The following is a 26,938-nucleotide window of genomic DNA, read 5'->3' on the forward strand; positions in this document are numbered from 1 at the left end:
TATTTTGTTAAGAACCAGCCTATGGGTTGTGGGTCCTGAGAAGAGTTGAAGAAATGTTTCATTTTCTCCCTGTGATTATTTTGGAAGCTAATAGCATTTCTCTTCAATTAGTACAGTTACGTGATTGTCTGGATAGGTTTGAATTGCTTACCAGAGGAAAACAAATTTCACTGTAAAGGGTCTATCTAGGTAAAAATACACTGTATGTTCAAAATACTTCAAATCAAAGCAGCATCAATAAAAAGGTATGAACACTCACAACGTAAGGTACAGCACAATGTGATACGAGTGAAACTGAGATGTGTGTGATCCAATTGCTGCTCCCCGCCCCAAACCCTTCCTGGATTCTGTTATTTTGTTTGCAATGCATCAACACCAAGCGATGACACCCCTGGTTAATCTGGATGTAATCAGAGCCAAATGACTCCCACCTTGCACAAGACCAGCCAAAGCAGGGCTCAGTTCACAAGTGCAAAATCGTTTTTGTAAACATATTCTGTGCAATTCTATCATCACAGAAAGTGCATGTTTACCTAAGAACAACTTAACCTCTGCTGATGGTGATTATTAATGTCCTCTTGCTAGAATTTTTTTAAAATAGATTTAAAACCTCTGACATGATGGTTTGTTGAGGTTTCCAGATGAAAATCATACTTAGAATTCTAAGCCAAAGAAGAGAACAGACACATTATTCCAATTCTGGGCTAAAATAACTTTGGCATTAGAAGAGTCCTACTTAAGTAGCATGAAAAAGTTTATCTACGTATTTTTCTAATTGCGGAGAACAGTAGCTTAGTTCACAGTCAACACACCTTTTTGCACAAAACTCGTAGTTACAGCTGTGATTAAAACCTAAACCAGTCAAAACCTTTACCTGAACTAAACATAGCTAAAATCAGTCTTTATTTTTTCCCATCAGCTACAGCAATCTCCAACACATGCACCTGTAGTAACTGTTTTACCTGCTTTGTTCTTTCTGTCGGATGTATCATCCAGGGCTGACAGTGCAGTAGAGATGCTCTTCTGAAGATCGTGGTTACCCCCCACAGAATCATCTTCATCAGAAGAAAATGAAGGCAACGTTTCCAGATTTTTCTTAAGTTCTTCATCGACTTTTTTGGTTGGACTTTCCCCACTAACCTCAGCAGGTACAGGTGCCGCCGCTGCCGGCTGAGGCTTTGCAGAGGACTGCACGCAAGGGGCGCGAACTATCTGGGTAACCGGCCGCCTAGTCCTGTTTGGCATCCGTACAGCTGGAGCTGAAAACTGTTGCCGAGGCCCAGACTTCAGAAAATCTAAAAAAGAGGCGATAAATCCTGTTTTGACTTCAGGCTGTTTTTCTTCAACTTCTTTTATTTTTTGCCGCATTCTTTCCTGATGCTGGTAAGTATCATAACAACTTTCAGAAACAGGAGAAGAGTATGTGACACACGAGTCATTTCCTCTTGAATTTTGCCGTTTACACTGCCCACTTCTTTTTACCTGTTTCTGAATTGCACCGTCATCTTCTGCAGCATTTTTGTTCTGGCTTTTTCCTTTGCTTTTTTTCTTCTGAAGGTTCCCTTGAGATAAATCTTGGCATTCTTCTTCAGTTCTACTAACGGTTCCGTCTCCACTTTGGGGCACAGAGAGTGGCTGCAACGGACCCTTAGACTGGTTACCTGCTCCTGTACCATCATCACCACCCATATTAAAATCATTCTCTGAAGCAGCGCTTTCTTCGCTTAGACTCTTACCGCTCGAAACAAATTCTGCGTCTCTTGCACTCCGGGTACCGTCAGCAGAAGCATCATTATCTTCTTCAGACTCATGACTGATGCTAGATTGCTTCTTCAGTGGAACAGCCTCTTGCTCTTCTTGACCAGGGCCAAGGGTGGGTGAGGTCATTCTTGCTGGTACATTTTGGTCATTAGTTTCAACATGTTGTTGATCGAGGTTCACCGGTTTGGTCTGTATTGTTGACACTGCTGTAAGATTTATAGTGATTTGGCCTCCATTCAGAGAAATATTACTTATGCTTGCTGGCTTTCCAACTACAGCAGGTGAGGCATTGAAACCAGAAGACACATGTCTTACGTCCATCGATCGGAACTGTGTTTTAGGCTCCTCACTACTTTCAACAGACTGAATTTCCTCTTCATTAGAAGCTGATTTGGCAAAGTCAGATGGTGTCACTCCGCAGGCTGCTGCTGTTGCTGCTAAGATGTCATCTACGTTGGATAATATATTCCTCTCATCACTGAGAAGTATAGATTCTGGGAAACATATCGAACTAAGAGAAACAAACTGATTTTTTGAATCATGTTGATTTGTCTGAGTAAAATGATCTTTTGTTGTCAAATGTTGCTGTAGTGGTTTGGAGGGCTCAGAAATGTCCATTTTCATTACTTCTGAATTCTGAGTGTGAAGCTGTTGCTGAGAATGACCCCCATTGCTTTGAATAATATGACCATCCATCTGAAGGAATGGATGTGTCACCTGTTGAGGACTCTGTATTCTTTGCACTTGTGGTGATGCCTTTGCTTGTCCTAAACCCGACTGCAGAATTGACTGATGAAGAATCTGCAAGTCACAGGCCGACTCCAGAAGCACCTGTGCACTGGGCAAGCACAGCTGATGACCGTGTCTTAAAGCGTGAGGTTGAACTTGCGATGGTGCACTAATGACCTGGCCTTGCTGTTCTTGAGCTTTACTTTCATGTACCTTATGCATAAGAGAATGTTGCTGGTTTAGTTCCTTAGCGCTCACAGTTACTTGTGTTGTTTGCATTAAATTAGCCGTCTTTTTAATATCATGGCTTAGGCTAGTGATATGGCCAATGTGCTGGGATAGCTGCTCCACAGAATTGACCATTCTTTCATCCTTTTTTGTTCCTTGAAGAGTAAGTCCAACAACTTGATCTTCAAGACAAGAGTTACTTCTGATGACACTTTGAGAGTATCTGTCGTCTGCTTTCGAGACCCTATAGGATGCGTCCTGAGCACCGATTTCCTCATCGGTTAGCCTTTGAGCAGAAGATTCAAGGGAAGCTTGCTGTTGCAATGCCTGCATATCCTGCATTGATAATTCTTCCTCTTGTTTTGAGGAGGCATACAAGTTAGAGTCAGACTTCCTTTTAACATAGGACTTTGTTTCTGAGGAAGGCCGGCTGTTCTGCAGTGTCTGTGAATGGGCTGGAGATGCGAAAGGAGGAGACTGGACAGACGGCAAAAACTTTTGAGACTGCGGAGAAGAGGATTCTTGTGACTGAGAGTTCTGAGAAGAATGTAAAGAAATATAGCTCTGGTTAGGACTCGAGGCTGGAAGAGTCTGTATGCGAGGAGAGGCATTAAAGGAAAGAGAAGGCGATGTTAATGTTAAAGACTGCCCTGAAGAATAGCTCTCTGAAGGACTAACAGCTGATAAAACTTGTGATTGAGATGAAAAACTAACTTGGGATTGGCTAACTGGAGATAAACCCTGAGAGTGACTAGAAGAGTAGCTCTGAGACTGGCTGACGGAAGAAAGTTCCCTCGTTTGCCCAGAGTAGTTCTCATTTGGAACCGAAGTCAATACCTGTTCCTCTGAGGAGTAACTTAGAGTTTGACTATCAGAAGTAATAGTTTGCGATTGCCCAGAAAAAGTCAACGTTTTATATAGTGAGGGCAGCTTCTCAGCCTTGCTCGAGGAGAAATCCTGTGAGTGACTGACAGGTGGCACATTCTGAGCCTGGGATGAAATATAGTTTTGGGACTGGCTGACCGACAAGAGGCTTGGGAGCTGTGCTGTAGAGTAGATCTGTGCTTGGCCTGTAATGACAGAACTCTGGTTTTGTGCAGTTTTGGCATAACTTTGCGTCTGCACAGCAGGAGCTACACTCTGAGGTTTGGGAGTCTTGGTCGACCTTGGAGGCTGCTTTGTGGAACAGTTCTTCACTTTTGCTGTGGAAGCAGATGGAAAACCAGGCGATGGAATTGCAGATGTGTACGACTGAGCAAGTTCCACCGTGACTTGAGAAGTCTTCTGCTGTGGTCCTCCGTTGCTCACCTGAGTAACATCTCCAACCGGACTGCAGGACAACGCCGAGTGCCTGGATGTATCCTGAAAATTAACTCCACTTGTACTCGTTAAATAGCTGTGTAAGGAATGCTGTGAAACAGTCAGTTGAGCCTGAACAGACTGAGTACTTGAAGGCCGCTGATGGTGTTTAATAACACTACATTCTCGCTGAAGTGCTCTATCGATAGAAGCAGTGGAACCGGTAAAGACAGACGTGCTATATGCCTGAGAAACCTGCTGAGCTCCTCCGAGGGTTGAAGGCAACAAACTAAATTGAGGTTGCAAGAGATGGGGTGCAGATTCTTGAGCAGAACGATATGTTGATGACTGCGGTGGTACGCTAGTACTTAAAACAGAACTGCCCAGACGCTCAAACGTCAAAGCAGTTGGAACAGTGCCTTGCGATGTTTTAATCTGTAACAAAGGATCGTGGGTAGTTAAGAGACCATTTGATGTAGCACTGAAAGTCGTATCTTGAAGAGTAAGAGAAGGGGTAGTAGCAAAGTTTCTACTGCTGAAAGTATTGGGATGCTGATACGCTGATAAAGCAGATGTTGGTGGAAATGTTCCAGAGGTTGGCAAAGCTCCAGTAACAAATAGTTCTGTGGCTGTTGAGGAATGCATACCTGGAAAAAACAAAACAAGAAGGGATAAAGAGCATAAGGGAGCTTTACGAGTTACAACACTCCGCATTTCTACACCTCATTTAATAGTAAGATCTTACAGCATTTTCATATGTAACCTTTAGAATCACCACCCTTTTCAACACAAAACATTTAAAGGGAGGCACGTATTGTGGGTAATTTTCAAACTGGAAGTGCAGGCTTTTTAAGAATTCCAAATTCTACACCTATAGTGAATTGCCAAGGGAAAAAACTCATATCCTTAAGATGCAAATGGTGGATTAAAAAAATGTATGAGATTAATTCTGCTCTGAAACTGTAGGCTCTTTATTAGTTTTTATTTCTGTTTAAAAAGAAGTTTATAGTAGAGGAGACCTGATCAAAAGCCCTTGACACCTCTAATATAAAGCACAAAGGCAAAATTACACCTTACCAATTGAAATACATGCACAATTAAAGGAGCAATTCCACCTCTTGCATTTACCCTCACCAAGACTTTTACAACTCACTTTATATAAAACAGTTGAGAGTTTACAGTGAAATAGCTAACAGCCTATACAATTTGTACTATAGGAAGTTTCTTAAAGGAAGGCTTTGACTTTCAATACAAAGAATAAATACGATTTGTACACTTTCTAAAGTGAGAGTCCAAAATATCCACAGACAGCAACTATGCAACCAAAAGGTGTAATATTACTTATTTGCATCCAGACATCAGTATGACATCCTGGTTTACACAAGATTTCTCAACAGAATACACTGCTCTAACTGATGTGAATTCCTTTGCCAGCCTTGGGGCTCACAGCAGTGATCCATATCGTTCAGGGCTTTTCGCCCTGGGACCTGGAGGTACTGGTATGCTATTTCCAAAGTCTACGAAGGAAACTGAAGAAGGCAAGCTTATTGTCAGAGAGGCTTAAACTTTTGTAAAGGAATCTGTAAAAGGAAACAATTTCCACCGGTAAACTTAAAAGGGTACGCAAATCAGGAACAAATAAAATCAATGGTATAATTTGACCTCTTTCAGTTGTTCTTGGATACTTAAAATAGCTGTTAGCTTCGGACCATTTAAGAAAAAAAATCAATAAATAAAGCTTGTTTTGAGACAAATGCTTCTGTAAAAACATCATTTAAAAATATATCAAGTCCTCTTAAACTGATTGCAACTTAATAATACAATTGCTTTAGAAGTTTCAGATGAAGCTGCGAAAGAAAGTCTTTGTTCCTCCTTCTCAGTTCAAGACAAAGTGATATGAAGAGATTTGATACTGAAGGAATGCCAAGGTATTTTTCATTAGTCAACAATAAGGTCTTTCTGAGTAAGAAAGCATAAGCAGTGGTTTAATAAGCCTTCTCCCCCCACCGCCATTCTAAAATACTGCAACATCATGTACAACTGGGTTCTCTTCTATGAATCCCTACCACTAACACAAAACTAGGGGCATCCAGAAGCATCCAAGAATGGGAAGAATTTATACTTATTTTAACTGCAGATGTTCATTTCTCATCTAACCTGTGTTTTCCCCTTCTCTTCCATAAATTAAAGCCCTTCCTACTATGTAGGTAATTTCTTAAACGTGTGGAGGAGCAGACAAAAGTTATGCCAAAGGTAGTAAGCTGTGCACACAGACACCTCCCCACTACCCTACGAAATCAGAATACTGATAATACAAACCCACAAATCGAAGGAAAACTTGGTAGGACAATAAAACAACCATACTGTTCCTCTGTTCTCCCAAAAATCAGCAGCTGCAGCATTTGGAGAAAAACCCAAAGTAAAACACCATTCTAAAGAAAGGTCGCTTTGAAGAATGACAAACACTTGTTTGCCCTCATCAAAAAAGTTTTAGAAGACAAAGCCTCAAAAGACAACTGGGAGGACTGAGGGGTACAGAAAAGCAGCAAAAGTATTAAAGGACAACTGGAAGCTCAGAGAACTGGTAATATTGGAAATGGGCCTACTGATGAGTTCCTAGTAATGAGTACTGAGAACTCTCTCAGTTCTGAGTATCACCATAAACCCGCCCCACAGCACGTCTCCCCGTTCTTCACAATTCACCCTTAGGACAGAAAGCTAGGAAGAAGAGAAAAAAACATTTCCTCCCAGCTGACAATCTGACGTGAGGATGGGTCATCACAACCCTCACCATCACTGATTAATATTGATTTCTTGACAGACTAACAGTGCATGTCTTCATCTGTGCTCCCACTTATCTGCTTTTGTTCGTGGTGAATAAAAGATGCCACATTCTCTCAACTTTTGAGTAGCTCTTCACAGAATGCAGCTGCACGCTACACTCAACACACCAAGTACAAACTGTCACTGCAAGGACTGTTCAGCTCTTCCCTCTTCCTACCTTACACCTCCTCCCCTAAATCAGAACCAGCGATCATACGGAGGCACCAAGACACAGATCACCTTGCTGGTACAGGGGAAAATCATCCCACCAAAGGGAAAAAACAAACAGCTAAACATCTTCTGTCTGATCATGGAATAGATCTGATTCACTGCACAGTTGTGTAATCTCTACATTAAGATTAAGCATGACTTGAAGATCCCCAGAGATGCAGCAGCAAAACTGATCCCGGTGTGGCTGCTGACAGCAAGCTCAAAATATGCAAAGTTTCCTTCTCTGCACAGAAGGCTTGACAGATGGGGAAGGTTTACAGGAGGCAGCCAGTCTGCCAAAAAACCACAGCATATTTATTTGTAAATTAGATCACTTATTTCTATGCAACATGCACCTCAGACCTGCTTTTTGAGAAAACCTCACTCATTACTTCTGTGTGCAAAGGGGCTGAAGTTATCCGCAGATTTTTAGTAGTAATATCACAGAAGAGGAATTATGGCAGGGAAAAGAGTTCTGAGAATGAAAGTTCTGCTAGATTGTATAGCTAGCCCACATGAAGATGCTTATGGTGTTAGTGAGACTAATTCCAAAGAAAGTTGGGGAATAAATTTGACTCGTTAGACAAAATAATACACATCTAAATTCCTTCTAAACAATTAGAACTTCTGCTCATATAACTCTTATTCTAATATAATTCTGGTAATACAATTTCATTGATTTTGAGACTTTTTTTTTTTCTTTAGTACCAAGATGGAAAAAAGGTAGAACATGCGTAGCCTTTCCAGCCACTCAGGATATTTCTGCTTCAAATTCTCCCCAACATTCAATATGATCATGACAAAATTTTATTTCACGAGAAATTTTTCACCTGTCTGCCAGGAAGGAGCCCTGAATTGTGGTAAAAGGGTAGATCCTGAAGAGACAGCCTGAGCAGTACGAGACTCGATAGCAGAGAGAAAATTCATAACTGAAGAAGTTTCCTTAGTGTTACTTCCAGCACTGTGCATACTGGTATCAAATATTCCTGAAAGACCTAGACAAAGGTGGAGGGAAACGAAACAAAACAGAGAATTCAGATGAACTTACAAGAAAATCAAAAAACAAGGATATATATTCACAATTCACTAAAAATAACCTACAGAACATTAGCAATATTATTAAAGTACATGGATTTTTCAGTGTTTAACTGTTTGACAGCGTTGCAATTGTAAACTGGAACTTAAGAATACATTTTTATATCTATTATTAAATTTATGTCAAATATGATACTTAAAAACAACATTTGGGACAAACAAAATTCTCCCTTCATCTGAAGATTCGCTGCTCCAGTTTTTACATGAACTGTTCAAAAAAAGAGTTCCTTCTAAAATGGGTTCAACTTCTCTGCATCAACCCATTCACCTTTTGGGCAGCTTATAGTTGAACTTTTCTGCAACACTAGCACAAGAAAAGGGGGTTTGGTTGCATTCCCTGTTTCAAACACTGTCTATGTTCCCTGTTGCTCACACCTTTCAATGGCAGGGGGCTTGATGTGAAACACTGGAGAGATCCAGAGTTCTAAATAAATGAAATTATGTCAAGACAACTGGGTCTGCACCCTGAAACATCCTCTGCAGCTCTGACCCCTCACCATCCCGACCCAGGACCTGGCCAGGGCACCGTGGATTCCAACCAGCACATGGACCAAAATGCTTTTCCTCAGAAACTGGGCTGCAAAGCGAGCACAAAGAGCTCCTGCCCTGTTTTCTCCTGACATGGAGACAGGACATCATCAAGATCACAGACAGATCTGATGTAGATGTAACATTGTCTAACCTGCTATTATATTTAAAGTCAATTTTACCTTCCCCCAGCATTATGCCTTAGTTTGCACATGTACTAGAAACATTGCGTTGCAATTTGCGTTAGTTTTGCTATTTGCTGTAGTCTGAAAGAATTAGCATGATTTCTGCAGCTGGTTTTGAGGCATGCTTGATGGTTGGCTCTTATGCATAGACGATATCCTGAAATGCTGTATTTTAAAGATTTCATGCAGTTTCTTTAAGAACTACCAACAATTTACTGAGCATAACCCTCCTCTTACATTTTCCTTTTTACTTACAACATTTTCACAAAAGCTTACAACTGATTGTTAAGTTTCTACTACAAACTCAGCTTTTCTCATACCATTTGCCACCACCTGCATGATAAACTTCCTCTGATCACAAAATTCAATTTGGATCTAAATTATGTAGTATCTTTAGGTTTTGGTTTTTGTTTGTTGTGTGGGTTTGTGGTATTGGGTTTGTGGTTTTTGGTTGGTTTGTTGTTGCTTGTCTTTATTGTTTTTTCTTTAGCTATTTAAACTATAATCTCATTATATGAACAGTTACCAGTAGGATGGTGTGTAGCAGAGTATCCAGGAAGCTGATGAGAAGCTGTGTATGTCTGTCTGTGAAGATCTGTTTCTGAATGTGACGAATGTCCTCCTCCATAGCTTAAGCTAAGGGAGAAATTAAACATCATTAACAAACATATACGGCTACAGAAACAAAGTACAATGATGAAATCCCAACCACAAGCCAGAAAGTTGCAGAAATAAAAAAGGAACGCAAGCCCAAGGTCTGACAGATGTGGTTGTGCTAAGACATCACTATAAATGTTAAGCAGTTTAAAAAAAGCACTACAAAAGCTAATAAGCTAAATAGTAAAAAGACCCCCAACCTTACAAAAATCAAAGTTGATCACAGAAAAGTCTACAAAGGACCAGGTCAGAAAGACAAAAGCCATCCTCGTTCAACTCTAAGAAACACTGGATGAACACTTTCAGTAATGATTTACTGACGTACAATCTGCAGAGCAGATGACTACAAATACATGCCCACTTTAACATCTCAATTTCTTATTCCATTCAAACTTACAGGACCACATTTAAGACAAAAGCTGGGACGACTAGGAAGCTGTGGGAGCAATAGTTTTTTAAAGATTTTGTTAATTTTCGTGCAGTTCTAAAAATACTGACAGTGAAAACACTAGCAAGTGTTTTCAAATCTCAGTCTTCAGACCGCAGAGCATTAAAATATAAGTTAATGATCCACAGTTTTTATTTAACGTTTTGAAATGAGTCACCTAAATTAACATGATGTTTTAATCAGGCTTAATGGAAGCAAACTGAAAATATACAGTGTTGAGGCCCATGCAAAAGCAACGCAGAAAATAAAGAGATGAGATCTAAACATCAAGCAACGTGAGGAACCTGCCAAAAGCGCTAATGATTTCCAACTTAAAAGGCAGGAAAAAGGAGGGGGAAGCAAAACAAAATCCCAAAGCTTTCAAGCTTCCAGAGATTCAGCTCTGCACAGCACCTGTCAAATGGAAAACATGAAAGCCAGCACGACCGAGTAACCATTTATCATCTTCTCTTCTTGCCTTTTGGACGTTTAGTTTATAGGTAGCTGCTACTTGAGAGTGCACATGAGATTGCTTTAAGTTCAAAATTTAATTGTAAACAGATGCCAAAAACCCTCAGCTGGCAAAACCCACAGTGATCCCTGCTGACTGCTGTACAGGGGACTGGACTTACCCTCTCCCATCCCCTGGGATGAGGGGGCAGCCGCTTCTGCATCAGGAAAACGTCAAACAGTCGATGCCAGGAACCATGACATCATGGGAAACTTTTAGAGGAGTCACTAAATAATATAAAAATTGGCAACACTACTGGATTTGGTTCGTTTTCATGAAGACACTGAGAAGAGGCAGCGGAGATGTGATGAGCCTGTGAGAGAGAGCTCTGACCGCCACACATCAGCACCCAGCAAGAGCCCCTCTGGAAGGGACACATTTTAGGCCTCAAGATTAACTTCCATGCCCCAGATGCACTAATGGGATGTATTTTGTATTTCAGCTGCTCATGGCAGAGCACTGCTCCTAAAGCCAGCATGTCAGACTAAAACACAAACCTAAAGAATTAAATCAAACAAACAAACAGAGAACCTCAGCTACTGCTTTTCTCAATTGCACTCACTGTCTGGCACTTTAACACCTTTCACAGCAATAATTACCTTGCAGGGAATCGCCAAACCTCAATTCAGAGTCAGCATATCGACATGCTTGCGTTGTAGAGCAGGGAAGTAGGAGTAGTTACATTTATACAGTCCTAAAATTACATTCGGGCCTTCGAAGGCAACCACGAAGCTGATGTGGCCCCCAGTGAAGATGAGTTTGACACCCCTGCTGCAGAGGATGGATCTTTGCGCAGTTCAACACTATGTATCAGCACCTGATTTACATTATATGCTGACTGAAATCTAATTATTTGCATCATTACTATGGACAACTGGCGGGCATGACTGCATGACACTACGTTATTTTTTGATTTACAGCATTAAAAAAATTTTAGTACTTCCAGACAAAAAAAATTACAATAGTGTTCTGCACATAAAACATTATGCATGTAATAAAGTCTCTTTAAATGTGAGGCTTTTTATGAGACAAATTTTAAAGTGGTTTAGTTTTTTGAACAAAAGCTGGAAAAAATGTAAAACTTAAGACACATGATGTTTTCTTCAGATTTTTTTAAATAAAAATGTGCTACATGAGAAAATACATTTCTAAACTGAATCATGGTAACACGTGCACTGTTAGCAAGAGTTATCTTCACCAACACAAATGCTGATCTTGTGAAAACTTTCCATGTGTACCAGGCTTTACTCAGTTCTACTTCCAAGTTTTCTTTAAGCATTTACTTAAACCAAAGTGTGCAATGCTGACCTGACTTTCCTATATGTTTGAAAGGCAAACTCTGAAGTCATACTACATATATCACTCATATAGAGAACACCTTCCTTATCCTGTGTCGGGTATTTTCAGGCTGGGAGGCACGTTTGGTGCTGTACTGGTGTTCTGGGCAAAGGGGCTGATATTTGGCAGAGGTGAGACCCACAAAAACTGGTACTGATCACATCAAGTAATTGTGTCTCATTCCTCCTCTTACACTGTCACAGAAGAAGGTCGTGAGCAAAAAGTGGATGAACTTGACTTTAAATTAATCACCTGAAAATGTGGGAAATTGAAAAATAAGTTTTCCCTCCCCCTCCTGCTTTTTTTAATTTGAAATTTCTACTTGTTCTGGTTGCTTAGAGAACATTTCCATTCCTTCACTCCCTCGCAATAAACACTTTTTGGTAAAGGAAACACACAGTATATGCAAAGACTACAAGACAGCCTAAAACACAAGACTGCAGAGGTGAGGCAGGATGCGTTGAATGATGAAAGCAACTTGCAGAAGAAACTTAGACAAAGACTTTGTAACACAGAGGACGCCAAAATTAACACTGGCCTACAAAATAACCTCTAGACTTAGTATCTCAGAAACCTTGTTAATTAGTGGAATCTCAAAACTCTATTGATTATGAGCATCAGAAGAATACTCACAGAATATTATGATTTTTTTTTTTAATACAAACTTCCACATGAGTTCTCACTTGTACTGAAATGTCAGATTAGTTACTGAAGAAACACATTCACATTACTTGGTGCATTGTTATTTGTTATCATTAGTTGCTATATAATGTTCCAAAAACACTTCTCCCGTATCACTGATACACCATAGCTAATGCAACCGCAACCTCAAAAATGAATCTGTCTTTCAATAAAAACAATGTATTTATTAGAACAGTTAATTGTTTATTGTATAATTACTAGGTGCTGGAATGTAGATTCTTATCTCAAAAACCCCCAACATATATGCCTTCAGTTTACATAATCTTATCCTAAACACAAGCACAGCAATCTGAAAGCAGATTACTGCCTTAGGGTTCCTTTTTATAAAATACAGCTTTTAAACAGATGAACTTATACAGCACGTAAGTCACATATCAAAACCACATTAAGCATGGCAAATAACATTACGGCTATCTGGCCTTTTGTACGCCTGTTTCCAAGTTTGTTAAAATTCCACATGAGTTCTCACTTGTACTGAAATGTCAGATTAGTTACTGAAGAAACACATTCACATCACTTGGTGTATTGTTATTTGTTATCATTAGTTGCTATATAATGTTCCAAAACCACTTCTCCCGTATCACTGATACACCACAGTGATTTCTTACTTCTACTGGCATAGCTAAGTGCACAATGAAGTGATTACTGCCAGAAAGCAATACAAATTTGACATAACAATCTGGAAAACAGTTCCCCCAAAGTATTTTTCATTGAAAAGGTCCATTCAATTTGAATAAAATATTCAAGTGTCCTTTTAGAGTTGTGCTATGAAGAGCCGTCATTATCTGTCATTGCTGTAATGATGCAATAAAAAAATCCTTATGACAATGAAAATGAAATTATTCGAATAATTATATGTTTTTTCCAGCTCCATCAGTTGGGCTGATAGAAGATTATTACCTCCCCAGCAAAATTTCTGGAAGAAAATGTGTGGTTTTCGCACTTAATTGTTACTAAAATACCTCAACCTTGATTTATAACTCCTTTTTCAATTTCAAACTCAAATGGAAGGATCACTCTTACATGGAACCAAATTCAGCTGCAATAAACACTGAATATACAAGTAAGTATTTTTAATTCTCTTGTTTTCTTCAAATAACCTTGCTCTCCTAGACATCCATACAGAATGAAATACTTGTTTCAAGTGGTTTTGTCTCTGTATCGTAGTTTACTTAATATTTGATACAAAAAGTATCATCACATGGAAAGAGGACATTTTCATCTTTATACTTTATTTTCTAGAACAATTTTCATTAGAGCTTAGCAATTTTTAAGGCTTTTTGGTTTTTTTTTTATTCTAAGTTTTGTCAGAGCAATTATTCAGGCTCTAGGGAAACACATAACAGCTACATGAAAAACAGACCAGGACTCTTAAATTGTAAAGGATGCTTTCAGGTGCAATACCTTGTTCTTTTATTCTTATACACATGCAACTCCTACCTCTGATATAGCTAAAAAAACCACGCTAAATCACAGAGCATTTTCAAGTATCCAAACAGCACAGGTTGCACTCAAAGTGAAACCAGAGCCCCATGACACTGAGTGCAGGGCTGGGAAGGTCCCAAGAGTGGAAGCCACCAGCACAGGCCTAACAAGTCTTGAGATCTAAATCAACTAAGCCCAACAAAACAAAAGGCAACAACCCAGCACGCACAACAGGAGTGATCAGATTTGAGGCAGACAAGGGAAACAATTTGATTTAATCTTTGGGCAGCCGGTTTGGCCTCACTGTAAACAAGAGGAGCTTCCTGACCCCTGCAGGAAGAGAACTGGGTATATAGTCCACTTCTAAATAAAACACCAAAAAGGAGATTAAAAATACAGTGATAGCCTTGTACTGACAAGGAAACACCTTAAAACTCTCACTTTGCATTTTACCTGACTTGAAATATATGTGAAATAAGGGAAATATTACCCGAATTTCTCGCTCCACCCCAAAGCTCACTTGGCACAGGAATCTCTTCAACCAGCTCCTTGGCTGCGCCAGTTCCACTCAGAGGCTGAAAACAAAGCTGCTTAACATCCCAACACCACAAGAATGACAGACGCATATCTAAATACTAAAAATATTGTTCTAAACGTAAAATATATAAAGTGACATGCAGCTTACATCTCTTTTTGATTTTAAACCTGTAAAATACAGTTCCAGCTTGCATTATCTGTTGGCGGGTTCATATTTAGAATTGTTTGAGTATCAGATAAATATTTTGCTTAAATATTTCTCATTGCTAATTTCGCCTTTATGCACAGCATCCCATGGAGATGGACTGTAGGAGTACTACTTAGAAACATCAATTTAATACGGATGAAACGGAGGGTATGTGGCCTTTTCGGCCCATTCTAACACCAACAGACTTCACCACTGTTTGCCACAGTCTAAATGGAATGTAATTCAGCGTCTAGAGTTCATCTGAAGGCTCAAAAAACTATTTAAAAGCAATGTTACAGGTAGGTATATTTAATTAAAAAATAATTAAAATTATTAAAAATAATAATTAATAACTAATTAAAAAATAGGTTTGATTTTGTGTTTTAAAAAACGTAATGACTCTAAGAAAGCAGAATCAAAAAGGATGAAGGGATTTGCCTAGAAAGTTGCGATTTAAATGAGTTTAATACTGCTAATAACATCAAATCACTCCTGTCCAACAGACAGGCCAACACACTTCCAGAAGTTTAAAAGCAAACCCATACAGACGACAGAAGATGCTTCAGAAATTAATTCCGACGGAAAACAAAGGAAAACAAACTCCTGTTCAGCCCAAAGACTCATTGCAGTGCCAGGTATTTACTTAGAAATGTCAAAATGTGATTGTTCATCTGTTATTTCCTACCTTCAGACATACTGGGGAAAAAAGAAAAAGACACCGCCAGAACAAAATTGGTTCAAATCTTGCAAATGTTGGCAGATTCAGGAAAAACTGGAAACCAGCCCACTCCCCCTGTATCTAGTTCTCCTGATCCTTTCATTAGAGGATACAAGACAATTCTCAATATTTGAAGATTCAACAGACATTTGCACAAATAGAAAGAATATTTAGCAATCTAGAACAGTTATGGTATCCACGAGAAAAAAAGAATAATCTGCTATTTGAAAAGTTAAGCCCACCTCTGAGAAATTAGAAGAAAAGCATCACTGAGGTTAATATGTCTTAAAAAGTATGTAGAGCATTCTTTTGGGAACAGCATACATCTTTAGCATTTGCCTCAATTGTTTTTGAGTTATCACACAGAAAATAAACAGATGTCCATATTTTAAAGGACTATTAACTATTTAGTAGTATTTTTCTTCAAGATAGAAGAGATGACGATACAGAATCAGACTCCAGTACTATGGTATGTCAGTAAAGCACAGAAGAGTAGTATTTTATCAACAATCTCAACTGTCTGTTGCTTACGTCACATTCTTGCCTTATAACGTAATTAAAACAGACTACATTTTCAAGGTAGAATATATCAAATTGTAACATACTAAAGGCATTCACCCTTCATTCTCTCATTAAATGTGAAGTTATAATGTTAATTTCCCACTTCAATTCATAGGCAGAGCCACCAAATCATGGCTGAGACCAGAAGAAATGACCTGGAGCAAAGACGATCTCAAGGTACTTGTGAGAGGAAACTCTCCGTACTTCCTCGCTTTCTAGGAGCTGAGATAGGAACTTCTGAGAAATAGATCTCGAGGTAGAAAACAACACGCGAGGAACTGCCTGAATGAGCAAAGGTTCACGCTGTTCCCGTGATTCTTTATCTGAATACATGTTGTATCATAAGAGAAAGATTTCATGGCAAAAAAAGGTCCATTTCCCTTTTATTCCTATGTTTATGTGTCTGAAGTCTTTATGCCTGATTCTTTTCAAAATAAACAATCCAAAACCGCTTCAGCAAAGCCAAAACAGCCTTACTGGTACTTCAATACCTGAAAGCAAGTGCTGGCTTGTCTGATTAAGTAACCTGTGGAGTTCTTAATAACAAAGACAATCATAATTCTGTGTTCATAAAAACCACTTAAACTATGCCTTGAAACTATGTACATGAAAACTGATATTCAGATAGAAATGAGCTACTTAGAAACTTCAACTTCAGTTACTATGGAAGGATTGGACAAACTACCTCATGTTATTATTTTTTAAGGTATACAATATAAATTATCTTTGTTGCTGAGGTTATCTACAGATGAAATGCAGTACATTTAACAAAATGCCTTTTTCATTTATTTTTTCCTTTGCAAATAGCGTTACCACTTCTAAAAGACATTCTGCAGCTTACAAAAATCAGATACACTATGAAAGGCAAAAAAGGGTGAAGGTATTTTAAGTTTAGAATTAAAATTCTAAATATGAGCTACTTCTAATTCCTTTACTGAGAAACTCCACAGCAGGAACCCAGAAGCCAGGGGAGCACCCAGGGGTGATATCCAGGCCACGGCCACCGCTGTCCCTCCAGCTGTCACCCCACAGGCCCTGGGGGGCTGGCAGCACCCAGACAGGTTTCTGTTGGAATCTCCTCTGTGTCCTGTAAGGAACTGTCAAGGAATTCAATGAAATTCATTACACAAGAGAATGGAAAAAACGCCAACCACTTTTAGATGTGAACATTGCTAATATAACTGACCATACAGTGCTGCAGCTTACCCCTTCCCTGCCTCCACCCCACCTTTTCTACTGTAATGGGGCTACAACCTGCCTAAATTATTCTATAATAATGCCATTTTTGAGCTCCTAGTGCACTTTCTCAGATTTCAAGGCCTGGAGAGAAGCTTTCAGTGTTCCTGCTCTGAACACTGAAGCCTAACCTTGACGTGCTCATTAACTTAGTATTGTTGCCTCCCACACCTAAACGGGCACTGATATGTCCACATTCAGCACCCAGTTTATGTTACAATACAGTGTAAGAAATAATTTTAAGCCATTTGTTTGTCAAGAAACCTTTTGTGGGTTCACACATCTTCCCTGATAGCTTCTACTCTGCTCCTCCCTGCAGAAAAACAAGATCCCCATTATGGTCTGTGTACCTTACACCATGGAAAGAACTGCAATCTTCTTTTCTCACCTTTTGAGGCACTGGATTATTTTCTCACTACATTTATTTACCCTATTCTCTATGAAAGAATGTTCTATTTAACCAGCATGGAGCTAATAGCTGTGATTTTTCTAATTAGTACTTGTCTCCTACAGAGCTTTACTCACAGTTTACAAGATTATTGTAACAACCAGCAATGGAAACCTAGCACTTTTTCTCCGTTTAGTGATGCTATTCTGTTGTCAAAAGCCAACTTGAAGATATTTGAAAAATCTTCTCAAGATCATCACAGCATTAATGGTTGAGCACACAGCATAATCCTCTATTATGGTTGGCTGAGATACAGACAAAAGGATTTCATTACATTTAATAATAAAATTTTATTTCTAAACACAAAAATCAGCAGAGCATTATCTCAAGATACAGCATAGCCACATCAGTGCCTTATTAAAAGTGCAATTCATATCAGCCATCTAAATGCTTCTCAACCCTTATCCTCCCACAGCTATTACAGTGCTGTATTTTGTGGCAAGCTTGAATATTACTTTTGGGATACTATAGGAATGTTTGATATCCCATTTCTTAATAAGCTTTTTATTTTCCAACTGTACAGAAAAGATGATGCTGAAGTTGAGATATGCATCACAAAAGAGGGAAGAGGTGCAAATATATGTGTCCTACTGACTGACAGAGCAACACCTTTTTTTGTTTTTACAGTTCCATTACCCATTAAATATCTTCTCCTTTCATCTAAGAAACTAAGGCACAAACACTAACCCGTTCAGACTTACAAAAGGGATCAGGCTCCACAGCCAAATTTCAAACACTCGGTACTGAAATAAGGAAGGTTTCACAAACTTAAAATTTCTAAGAGCTCAGTACGCAACACACTGAACTGCTGTGAAGATCAAAGGCCTCACAGCGCAGAACTGGCACAGAATCGAGGCATCTACTCACTGCCTACACCTGAGACCACAAACCTCACCACCCCTGGACATCAGTACAGCCCGCAATTCAAGGCCATTAAACATTCTCTAAGTCTTCCAGCATGTCTACATGTCCGGGACAGTGTTTGCCCCCTCCCAAAACACACTCCAAGGGCCAAGGAGCTCACACAAGCTCCTTTAGATTCAATTAAGAGGCACTGCTATGACCAACACCACTTCTATCCCAGGTTAGGGGATGTGTCAGGAAAGATCTAACACATGAACAACACACAATTCATTGTAAAACGTAGCAGCAAGAGTCCTTTAATTTACAGGAAACATCACGGGGTGCTACTACCTAATTTTATAAGGAAAATTAGCATAGTCCTTTAATTCAGCTCTTACACCTCTTCATCTGTGTTCTCTTCATCCTAAAACAGATTTGAATTTACATTTCTAACCTTGCAAAGAGGTCAGAAATGTGGCTACCACATTGTCAGCAGTCACTATCTAGCTGAAAATACCATACGAACCCAGATGCTTGCGAATGCTTCAACTGGAAAACGTGCACTCTTTAAAACTGTAGGAAAATAGTTACAGCTACACAGCATTTATTATTTTAAGATGTAAAAAACTTCACTATATAAAACAGATTCCTTAAGTATGCCCCAGGTATTGATTCAAGATCTCCTGACATTTAGGCAGATGTCTAAACAAAAACAAGTATTAACAGAGATCAAAAGAGTACACACACACACAAACTAAAAAAATTCTTTAGATAGTGAAAAACCTGTATTCCCTTTGAAAGGGAATAACAAAACAGGTTTTTTTGGAGGGGAGTAAAAGAAAATCCCATCTCTCTTCAGTAGTGCTGAGCATCAGTAACCTCCAGGTCACCAGCACCAGCTCAAGGTAGTTATGCTGAGTCTGAAGGAATTAGCTGGCTAGCATCACTCTTTGTATAGCAAATGCTCACCATCGATAAAAACCTATTATAATAGAAATGTTATCCTTGGCAGGCTCAGTAGAGATTAACGAAATAGAAGGAGCATAGGAATTGAAGGATTATTCGCTGTCTAGCACTGGAATTTTTGACACGAAGAAGAGAGAGAGTAAACAGGATGTGGTGTGAAACACGAAGTCGCCGTGTTTCTGAAAGGGATTTCCTGATCAGAAAAAAAGTGCAACATTGATCGTGCAGCACACGCTGGTACATCCCGTATCACCACAAAACACCGTCCTGATCGCAGACACATGGCTCAGGGCGCAGTGGCCCTTTGTCTGGTGTGCTCTTGGTGTCCAAAAGCTTTCAGAACAAGTTGCCAGACATCTGGAAACAGTAGTTGAAGGGCCAGAGCTCTCAAACTCTTCTCACACAACGCTAAAAAAGAGGGCTATCTCCAATGAAATCTAGATGTTTGACAGCCCCAAGTACTATTCATATAAGGGTTATTAAGGAATAAATGTTCCTTAGTATCCTCCTATGTAAATACTATGACTCTAAGATAAGGATGCCTAAGGGTGCCTATTCCTGCCGAGTGTAACTGGTTACATTTACACGAGTCCTAAGCGAGCAAGAGGAAGGCATGTAGAAGGAAGACGAAAAACAAGAAAAGGCAATGCAGGCAAATAAAAGCTTGTCTGAACATCCAGAGGTTCTTGCTGAACTGTTCAGGAATAAGGAAGTCCCGGCATGCAGGGATTCGGGAATAAAAGCTCCTTGCTCTGTTTATTGTAACCCATGGTCAGAGAGGTTCTGAGGATGCTCTAAATGTCCATTCATCCCCAACAGTCTGGTCAGAGCAATAAAACAAGGAAGCCATGTGAAAAGAGGTGACAAAGTAGCAGAAGTAAAACAAGAAACTATAAGATAAGTGAGATAAGTAATTCCAGTACTTAAAAACTAAAAGCTCTGTCCTCTCTGAGCACATTATTTCTCTTTGCTTAAAAATTCTAAGAATTTTCCGTCCTCTGTCACTTGTGTGGTACAGCAAGAAACACCACGCTGGAAAGGTCGAACCCTGCACCCTGCTCAGAGTTATTTTTGTCACACTTAAGGCTGCTAAGGAAAGTCTGAAGTGAAACTATTCATGTGCTGCCTTTCAACTGGTGTTTGTTTTGGTTTTTGTTTTGTTTTTTAAATGTACGGAATAGGCACTCGTCGTACAAAACAACTTTTTGACATGCAAAGTTGTGAATGCTTTGACTAAACAGAAGAAATCAAAAATTCCAAGGAAAATACACCCACCGCTGTATAAGGAGCTCTAGTATTGCTTAGAATTAATATAATCCGGTCATAGGTGCTTTTTTGCTGACGGGAACAAAGATTTTGCTAAAAACAACCTCCTCCCTCTGACAGCATCATGCCAGAATCAACAGCACCTCCAAGAAAACATAAAAGGTGGGCAAGAGTACAGAAGAAACGAAGGGGAAAGGTTGTTCTCTGGTGGTACAAAGTTAACATCTGCAATTAAAGTTAACAGGATGAAAGGTAAAATACACATGTAAGACTGAAAGACTTTTTGCAAAGGTGGAAAAAGATATAAAAAACCCTTTCTTTCAGAACAACATATTCAGTAACCTGTGCTGAAGTTGTTGGCTCCAAGGGAAAGGGCTCACATCTAAAATATCATTCTAGGTGATGTCAAGAGGGGTCAAGCGCTCAGCAAACAGGGACACTCACTTGTGCTCCTGGTAGGGAAGAAGGCAGTAGGGTCTGGGTGGGACACTCACTGAAGTGCAAGGCTGAACCCATCCAAAAGCCATCCAGGAACACAGGGCAGAGTCCCCGTGAGTCACTCCTTACAGCTCTGCTCCCCACTTGTCCCCTGGTGCCACCTCCGGATTCCTGTGTGACAGCACAGGTACACCAGCACAGCTCTCCAGCTCAGGAGAAAGCTATTCACCTTCTCCGTCAGGTTAGTTCTCCCGCAGATCAACAAATGAGCTCAGCTCCCCGTACAGTTGCACAAACACCAGCGCCAAGGCCAGGCAGGAGCAGGAGAGCCACTTTCAGCAGTCATCTCATGTCACTGCACCTTCCGATGGAGTTTTAACTCATTCCTCCTGCATGCTATGCTGCACTACGTCACCATTTCTCCTGCACCAAAGTGACACACAATGCTTAAAATGCTTTATGTAAAGTCAGCATTAAATCTGAGACAGGCATGTGGCGTGTAACTGCAAACAAGCCTATCTGGCTCATTTTGAAACTCTGACAAAGATGGTGCAAGATGACCACACACCTGCACCTGTGCAGAGCTGGGGAGCACGCAGCAAGAACATGTTCAGCATCTCTGTTCAATCCTTCACCTTGCCACAGCTGTTATTTCAGTGTGTACTGAATACAGTTTAAAACAATTACGTTTATTAAAAAAAAAAGACTGACAGAAGCTAGCAAGTCCCTGTAAAGTATCTGTGCTGCACCGTAGAGTACCAGTGTGTTATTTAGTGTGCATAAATGTTTCAGATTTAAAGTCTTACCAAACCTTCTGTCATGGTTTATAATGACCTACCTTTTTATATGTTTATAAAGTCTATTCAATCCTTCTGTGCCTTTTCTTTAATAGCAAATGTTCTAAATATATTCACAGCATATGAGCTTTACCTTTCAACATTTGAAATAATACACCACAGGGAACTTTTTGTATGAAATGTGCTTAATAGCAAACACTACTTTTACCTCTCAGAACAATTTCATTTCATGAAAGAAAACATGCTATGTTTTTCTAAAACACATCACCTGCACTTTTAGAGTTTCAAATAGCTATGCAAAAATCTGTTAGAACTTAAAACTGAACCTTAGCTACATCAATTATTGCAGTTATTACAAGCACTAGTTTGACAGCTATGTAAAAATACAAGTTAAAAAATTATCATAATTTTATGATAAAAGTGTAAGTCTCCCACTTACGTAACTTCGCATATGAACTATCACTGTAACTAACTCATGATGTTAGATTAGCTGCTATAAATATAGGCCGCACTAACCAAGTGTCAGTGTTATCTATTGTAAAGAACAATCTTGAATTAAATTATATAAAACCCCATACACTTGGGTAGGGCAGAGATGGACAAAAACCACTAGGCATAAACAAACATCAGAGACTATGGCAGTCACCATGAAATTTAATACAACAACAAAATAATTGTGACTGATATTCACCTACATATAGCAGAAAACTTGAGGAGTCTTAGAGCTGTGGTGGTAAAAACCAAACACGAACAGTGAGACGCCTCCACTAGCAAAAACCCTTCTCTCAATGAAACCCTAGAAGTACCCCCAGGTCAGACATATATTCAACCAGAAACCTCATCCGTTACCACCCATCTTCATTTCCCTTTCCAAGCAATTACAACGGTCTCTCAAACTGTTACACCTTCACCTGTTTTCTGAAGACTGTTTTACTCAAGCATGGAACAAGTATGTCCTACGTATCTGCTATTCAGCACAGGACTAGCTTTAGACTGCGCCACAAAAACAGAGTTCCAGCACAGAAGTAAGGGTTTCTTAACAGCTACAGAAAAAGGTCAAAAGTGGCAGTTCTCAAAACCATCAGAAATTCCCTCAAGATGCTGACAGCCTGTGTAAGAGGGAATGTGAGGATGGGGGCACCCCCTTTGGTCCCCGGCTACCAGGCTGCTGTGGCTGCACTGTCCCAGCGCACGCGATCTCTGCTCAGCTAACACAGCGATTCCAGCGATTTCCATCAGCTCCCATCCCCGCTTCACTATCTTCTCCTATTCCATGGGAAAAGTTATGTCACAGCAGGCCTGGTAGCAATGTCCTTATAATACTTCACCACACATTTCCTTTCGGTTGATAGGAATAGTGCCATTGCACAGACAAAACAGCGCCTGCAAGAAATAAGGAGCAGGATAAAAACCAGATGGCTGAAGTTAAGGGCAGGAAGACAGGAGCAACGCTTGTAGGGAGGAGAAATCATTTTGATGAGCTGAGACTGTGAACATGGCTCTCTGCACAAAGGGAACACAGCCTGCCACGGCACAGCCTGCAACAGCATAAATACAAAATGAAATCTGAATGAAATATTGTTACCCATATCACCTAAAGGCTGAATTATTTTCAAGCAAGAACCAGATGAATGTGACACACATTTTTTTAATTTAACATCAGGCTAATGCAGCTTCAGCTGTTTAGATGACTACCTGTCAACCACAATCAAAAACATAATTCTGAAAAACGTGAAGTGATCTGTAACACAAAGCGGGAACGCCAACAGCGTATTCCCTTACAATACATCTATACCTTCATGATTTGCTGCCAGCTGGTACAAGCCTTGGCAATGATAAGCACGACTCTTACATCCCAGTTCCCCAAAAATCAGCTCCATCCATCCAAAGACAAATGTTATCAGTGACAGAGGAACCCGAAACACCTATGCAAGCCCGGGAGGTATTTAACACTGTGTCCAACATGGTTCAAATCTTACTGAAGGAAGGGTATTTTACTTCTTACTAAAATGACGTGAACTGTAAGAACTGGGAGAACTTCAAGCACAATATATGATTCAAAGCATCTTCCCAGTCCTTGCTGTGGTTAAAAAAGAGTTAAAAACATTTCAGTCAACACACATAAAATGTATAATTCATCACCATCTACACGGCCTCCAGATGAAACTTTTAAGAACTGAAAGCAAGACCTTCTTGACATTGCTTCCTAAAGTATAGCATAAATATTGTCATATGAAGAATGGATTCACTAATACTAATTTGATTTTTTTGAATAACGATTTGATTGGTAAAGGTAGCAGGCACTGATCCAATGAGCTTCTGCACGGTACTTGTCTTGGGACTGTTCTCAATGCCATTTCAACTAAGGAACCGCCAAAATATATATAATTGCATTAATACAGCAGCTATTAAAAAAGTAAACTTTTGAAACCAGGGCATTTTTTTAATAAAGAAAATAATCACCAAGCAGTTGTGTTTCTTCTAAGATCCCAGAGGGACTCACTCTTGCTCCTGAACTACGTATTTTTAAATGAGCTGGAAAATCCAAACCTTCCTCATGGAATAGATGGCATGATCCTCAACAGATGAGAACTGGCAAAGCAATACTGAAAGAACATGTCACTGACTTCTGCTGAAACCAACACAGCAATGTGACTAAAAGTAGTTCAACAATTAGGAAGAAAGATTAGAAAAAGCAGTAGTAGACCCCACTTTGCCATGGAGGCAACTCCCTGGAGAACCCAGCTTCATGGGGCAAGGTTTTGGCCAAAATAACGAACTGTCCTTGGAATTCTCTGTCAAACAAGGAATCCAGAGCCTCACACCCCAGGGAGGTCCTATTATCATCTTACTTAACATTGACTTAATTGCTTCTCAAATGCAATATCCACAATTCAGGAAGGGTGATAATAAATTGGAGGGGATCCAGGAGAAAACTGACAGAAAAACTGAATAAGGGGGGGGGGGGAATAAAGAAACAAGAAAGAAAAAGGAAAAAGGAAAAAAAAAAAAGAAAAATAAAAAAAAAAGAAAGCCTGGTAATAAACTTCAAAAGATGGCTTATTTTTCTTCATATAAATAACATAAATCAATAAATTAATCAAATTCCATCAGAATTCATACATTGAAAACATTACTTACAATGGGATTTTCAGTGATGATGAGGCTATAACAAGATTCAGTGGCTAGAAACTAAAGGCAGCCCTCTACAGACCAGGAATAAGAAATAAAATACAAATCAACCACTCACATACTTCACCAAGATTGTGCTGAATTTTGCCTCATTGGAAACCTTTAACTGCACCTTCTAAAACATAACACAGGTTGGAAAAAAAAAAGTCCCACGGCTTGTGTTACGAAGAGGTCAGACTAGCCGATTGCAACAGTCCTGACTTAATAATCTTCTATTAATCTTATCAGACAGATCAGAATACATGCCTGACCACTTTCAGGACCAAACGCAAAGTCATCCATAGGCGCACCTATTTTGACGGTGTATTTTTAGCCTCAGACTTTTACCTCTAAACGTTGCAGAGACTGGAAGTGCAGATACATCAAGCTAAAAACATAAAAGGCAGGCGGCGATAACAAAACTCTCATCACCTAGAAAATACTCCTTTTATTTGGCAGAGTTAGACAACCAAAAAGGAGTCCGAGGCCAATAAGATATCCCGTATTTTTTCCCGCACTTCCCGGAACTTTACAGAACTCTCCGTGGGACTCAGCCGCTCCAGACGACTTGAAATGAGGCTCCGCACGCCGGAGAGCAGCGCGTTGGAGGGAAGAGATTAACAACCAACCTCAGCACGGCGAAAAACAACGGAGAAATAAAGGGCGCAAGGGGATGCTGGCGCGGCGCTGGCCGCCACCGCGGGCCCGGGGCCGCGTCTGCCGGCGCAGGGTGAGGTGTCCCGGTGCCCGGCGTGCCAGGGCCCGGCCGGCGGGACGCAGCTTTGTTCCAGCGGACAGCGCCGGTGCCCGCGGCCCCGCTCCCCTCCCGGAGCCGGGCAAGGACGCGTGAACTCTTGAACCCGCGCCGCAGCCCAACGCGAGCCTCCGGGGCGGAGAGCAGCGGCGGCGGCGCGCCCTGCGCGGGGAGACCGCCCGCCCGTCCCGCCAAGGGCCCTCGAGGAGCTGGCTCGGCGGCCGTGCCCCCCCGAGACGCGGAGGCCCGGCGGGACGCGGCCCGTCCGCCCGCGCCCCCCCGCCCCGCGGCCCGACCGGCCTCACCCACCGCTCCGTGCCGCTGGGCCCCGCTCGGATGACGCCCCCCGCCGCCCAGCCGTGCCCCGCCGGAGGGAGGGGGCCCCTCGGTCACCTCGCCCAGGGGCGCCCTCGGTCGCCCAGGGGCCAGGCCCCGGCCCAGACCCTAGCCTTTCCTGCCGCAGCCCCCCGACGGACCCTCCTCACCTGGGCTTGAGGCTGCCGGCGCCTCGCTCGTAGGCCCAGGAGGCGGCGGGCTGCGCGGCGGCCGGGGCCAGGGGGTCGGCGAAGCTGGGGGTCGTCGGGTAGTTCCTGTCCATCATCGGGGCAGGGCGCGGGGCCGGGGCGGCGGGGGCTCCGCTGGGGCCCTGCGCGCTGGGCGGCGGCGGCGGGGACCGGTCGGGGCGGGTGGGAGCGGCCCCCCCCTGCCTCATGCGGGGCGGGCAGCGCCGCGGCCCCCTCCCCGGCGCGGGCCAGGCCGCCGCGTCCCGGCCCCGCTGCCCTGCCCTGCCTCCGCTCCGCTCCCCTCCCCTCCCGCTCAGCTGCGGGCGGCGGCGGGCGGGCGGCTGAGGGGAGCTGCGGGCGGCGGCGGGGGCTGCGCGGCGGCCAGGCACAGACCCATGTCGGGCTGCTCTTTCCCAAGATGCACCTCCCCCGCCAGCGCGCACTGGGGCTCACGGGCTCCGGCTCCGTGGCCGGGGGGCAGGGAGGCCGCGGCGGAGGGGGCCGCCGCCAGCAGCGCCGGCGGGGGGAGGAGGAGGAGGAGGAGGTCTGTGACTTGGGAACGGGCGGCCGCGGCCTGACGGCGAAGCGTGGCGGC

The 26,938-nt window shown here is 41.5% G+C and overlaps 1 protein-coding gene across 1 annotated transcript in view; it reads right to left on the reverse strand.

The window, feature by feature from the left end:
- The window catches only part of QSER1 (glutamine and serine rich 1), a 46,840-nt gene extending 20,288 nt beyond the window's left edge, over window positions 1-26,552 (reverse strand). Inside the window, exons 1-4 of the mRNA XM_065065354.1 lie at window positions 26,326-26,552; window positions 9,385-9,494; window positions 7,881-8,045; window positions 963-4,664 (exon numbers count right to left, since the gene is read on the reverse strand). Coding sequence (XP_064921426.1) covers window positions 963-4,664; window positions 7,881-8,045; window positions 9,385-9,494; window positions 26,326-26,552 — 4,204 coding nt within the window. The remainder of the gene's footprint in view (window positions 1-962; window positions 4,665-7,880; window positions 8,046-9,384; window positions 9,495-26,325) is intronic.
- Between the last annotated feature and the right edge of the window lie 386 nt (window positions 26,553-26,938).

The sequence above is a fragment of the Columba livia genome, chromosome 5, assembly GCF_036013475.1.
Source record: "Columba livia isolate bColLiv1 breed racing homer chromosome 5, bColLiv1.pat.W.v2, whole genome shotgun sequence".
Taxonomy (NCBI): Eukaryota; Metazoa; Chordata; class Aves; order Columbiformes; family Columbidae; genus Columba; species Columba livia.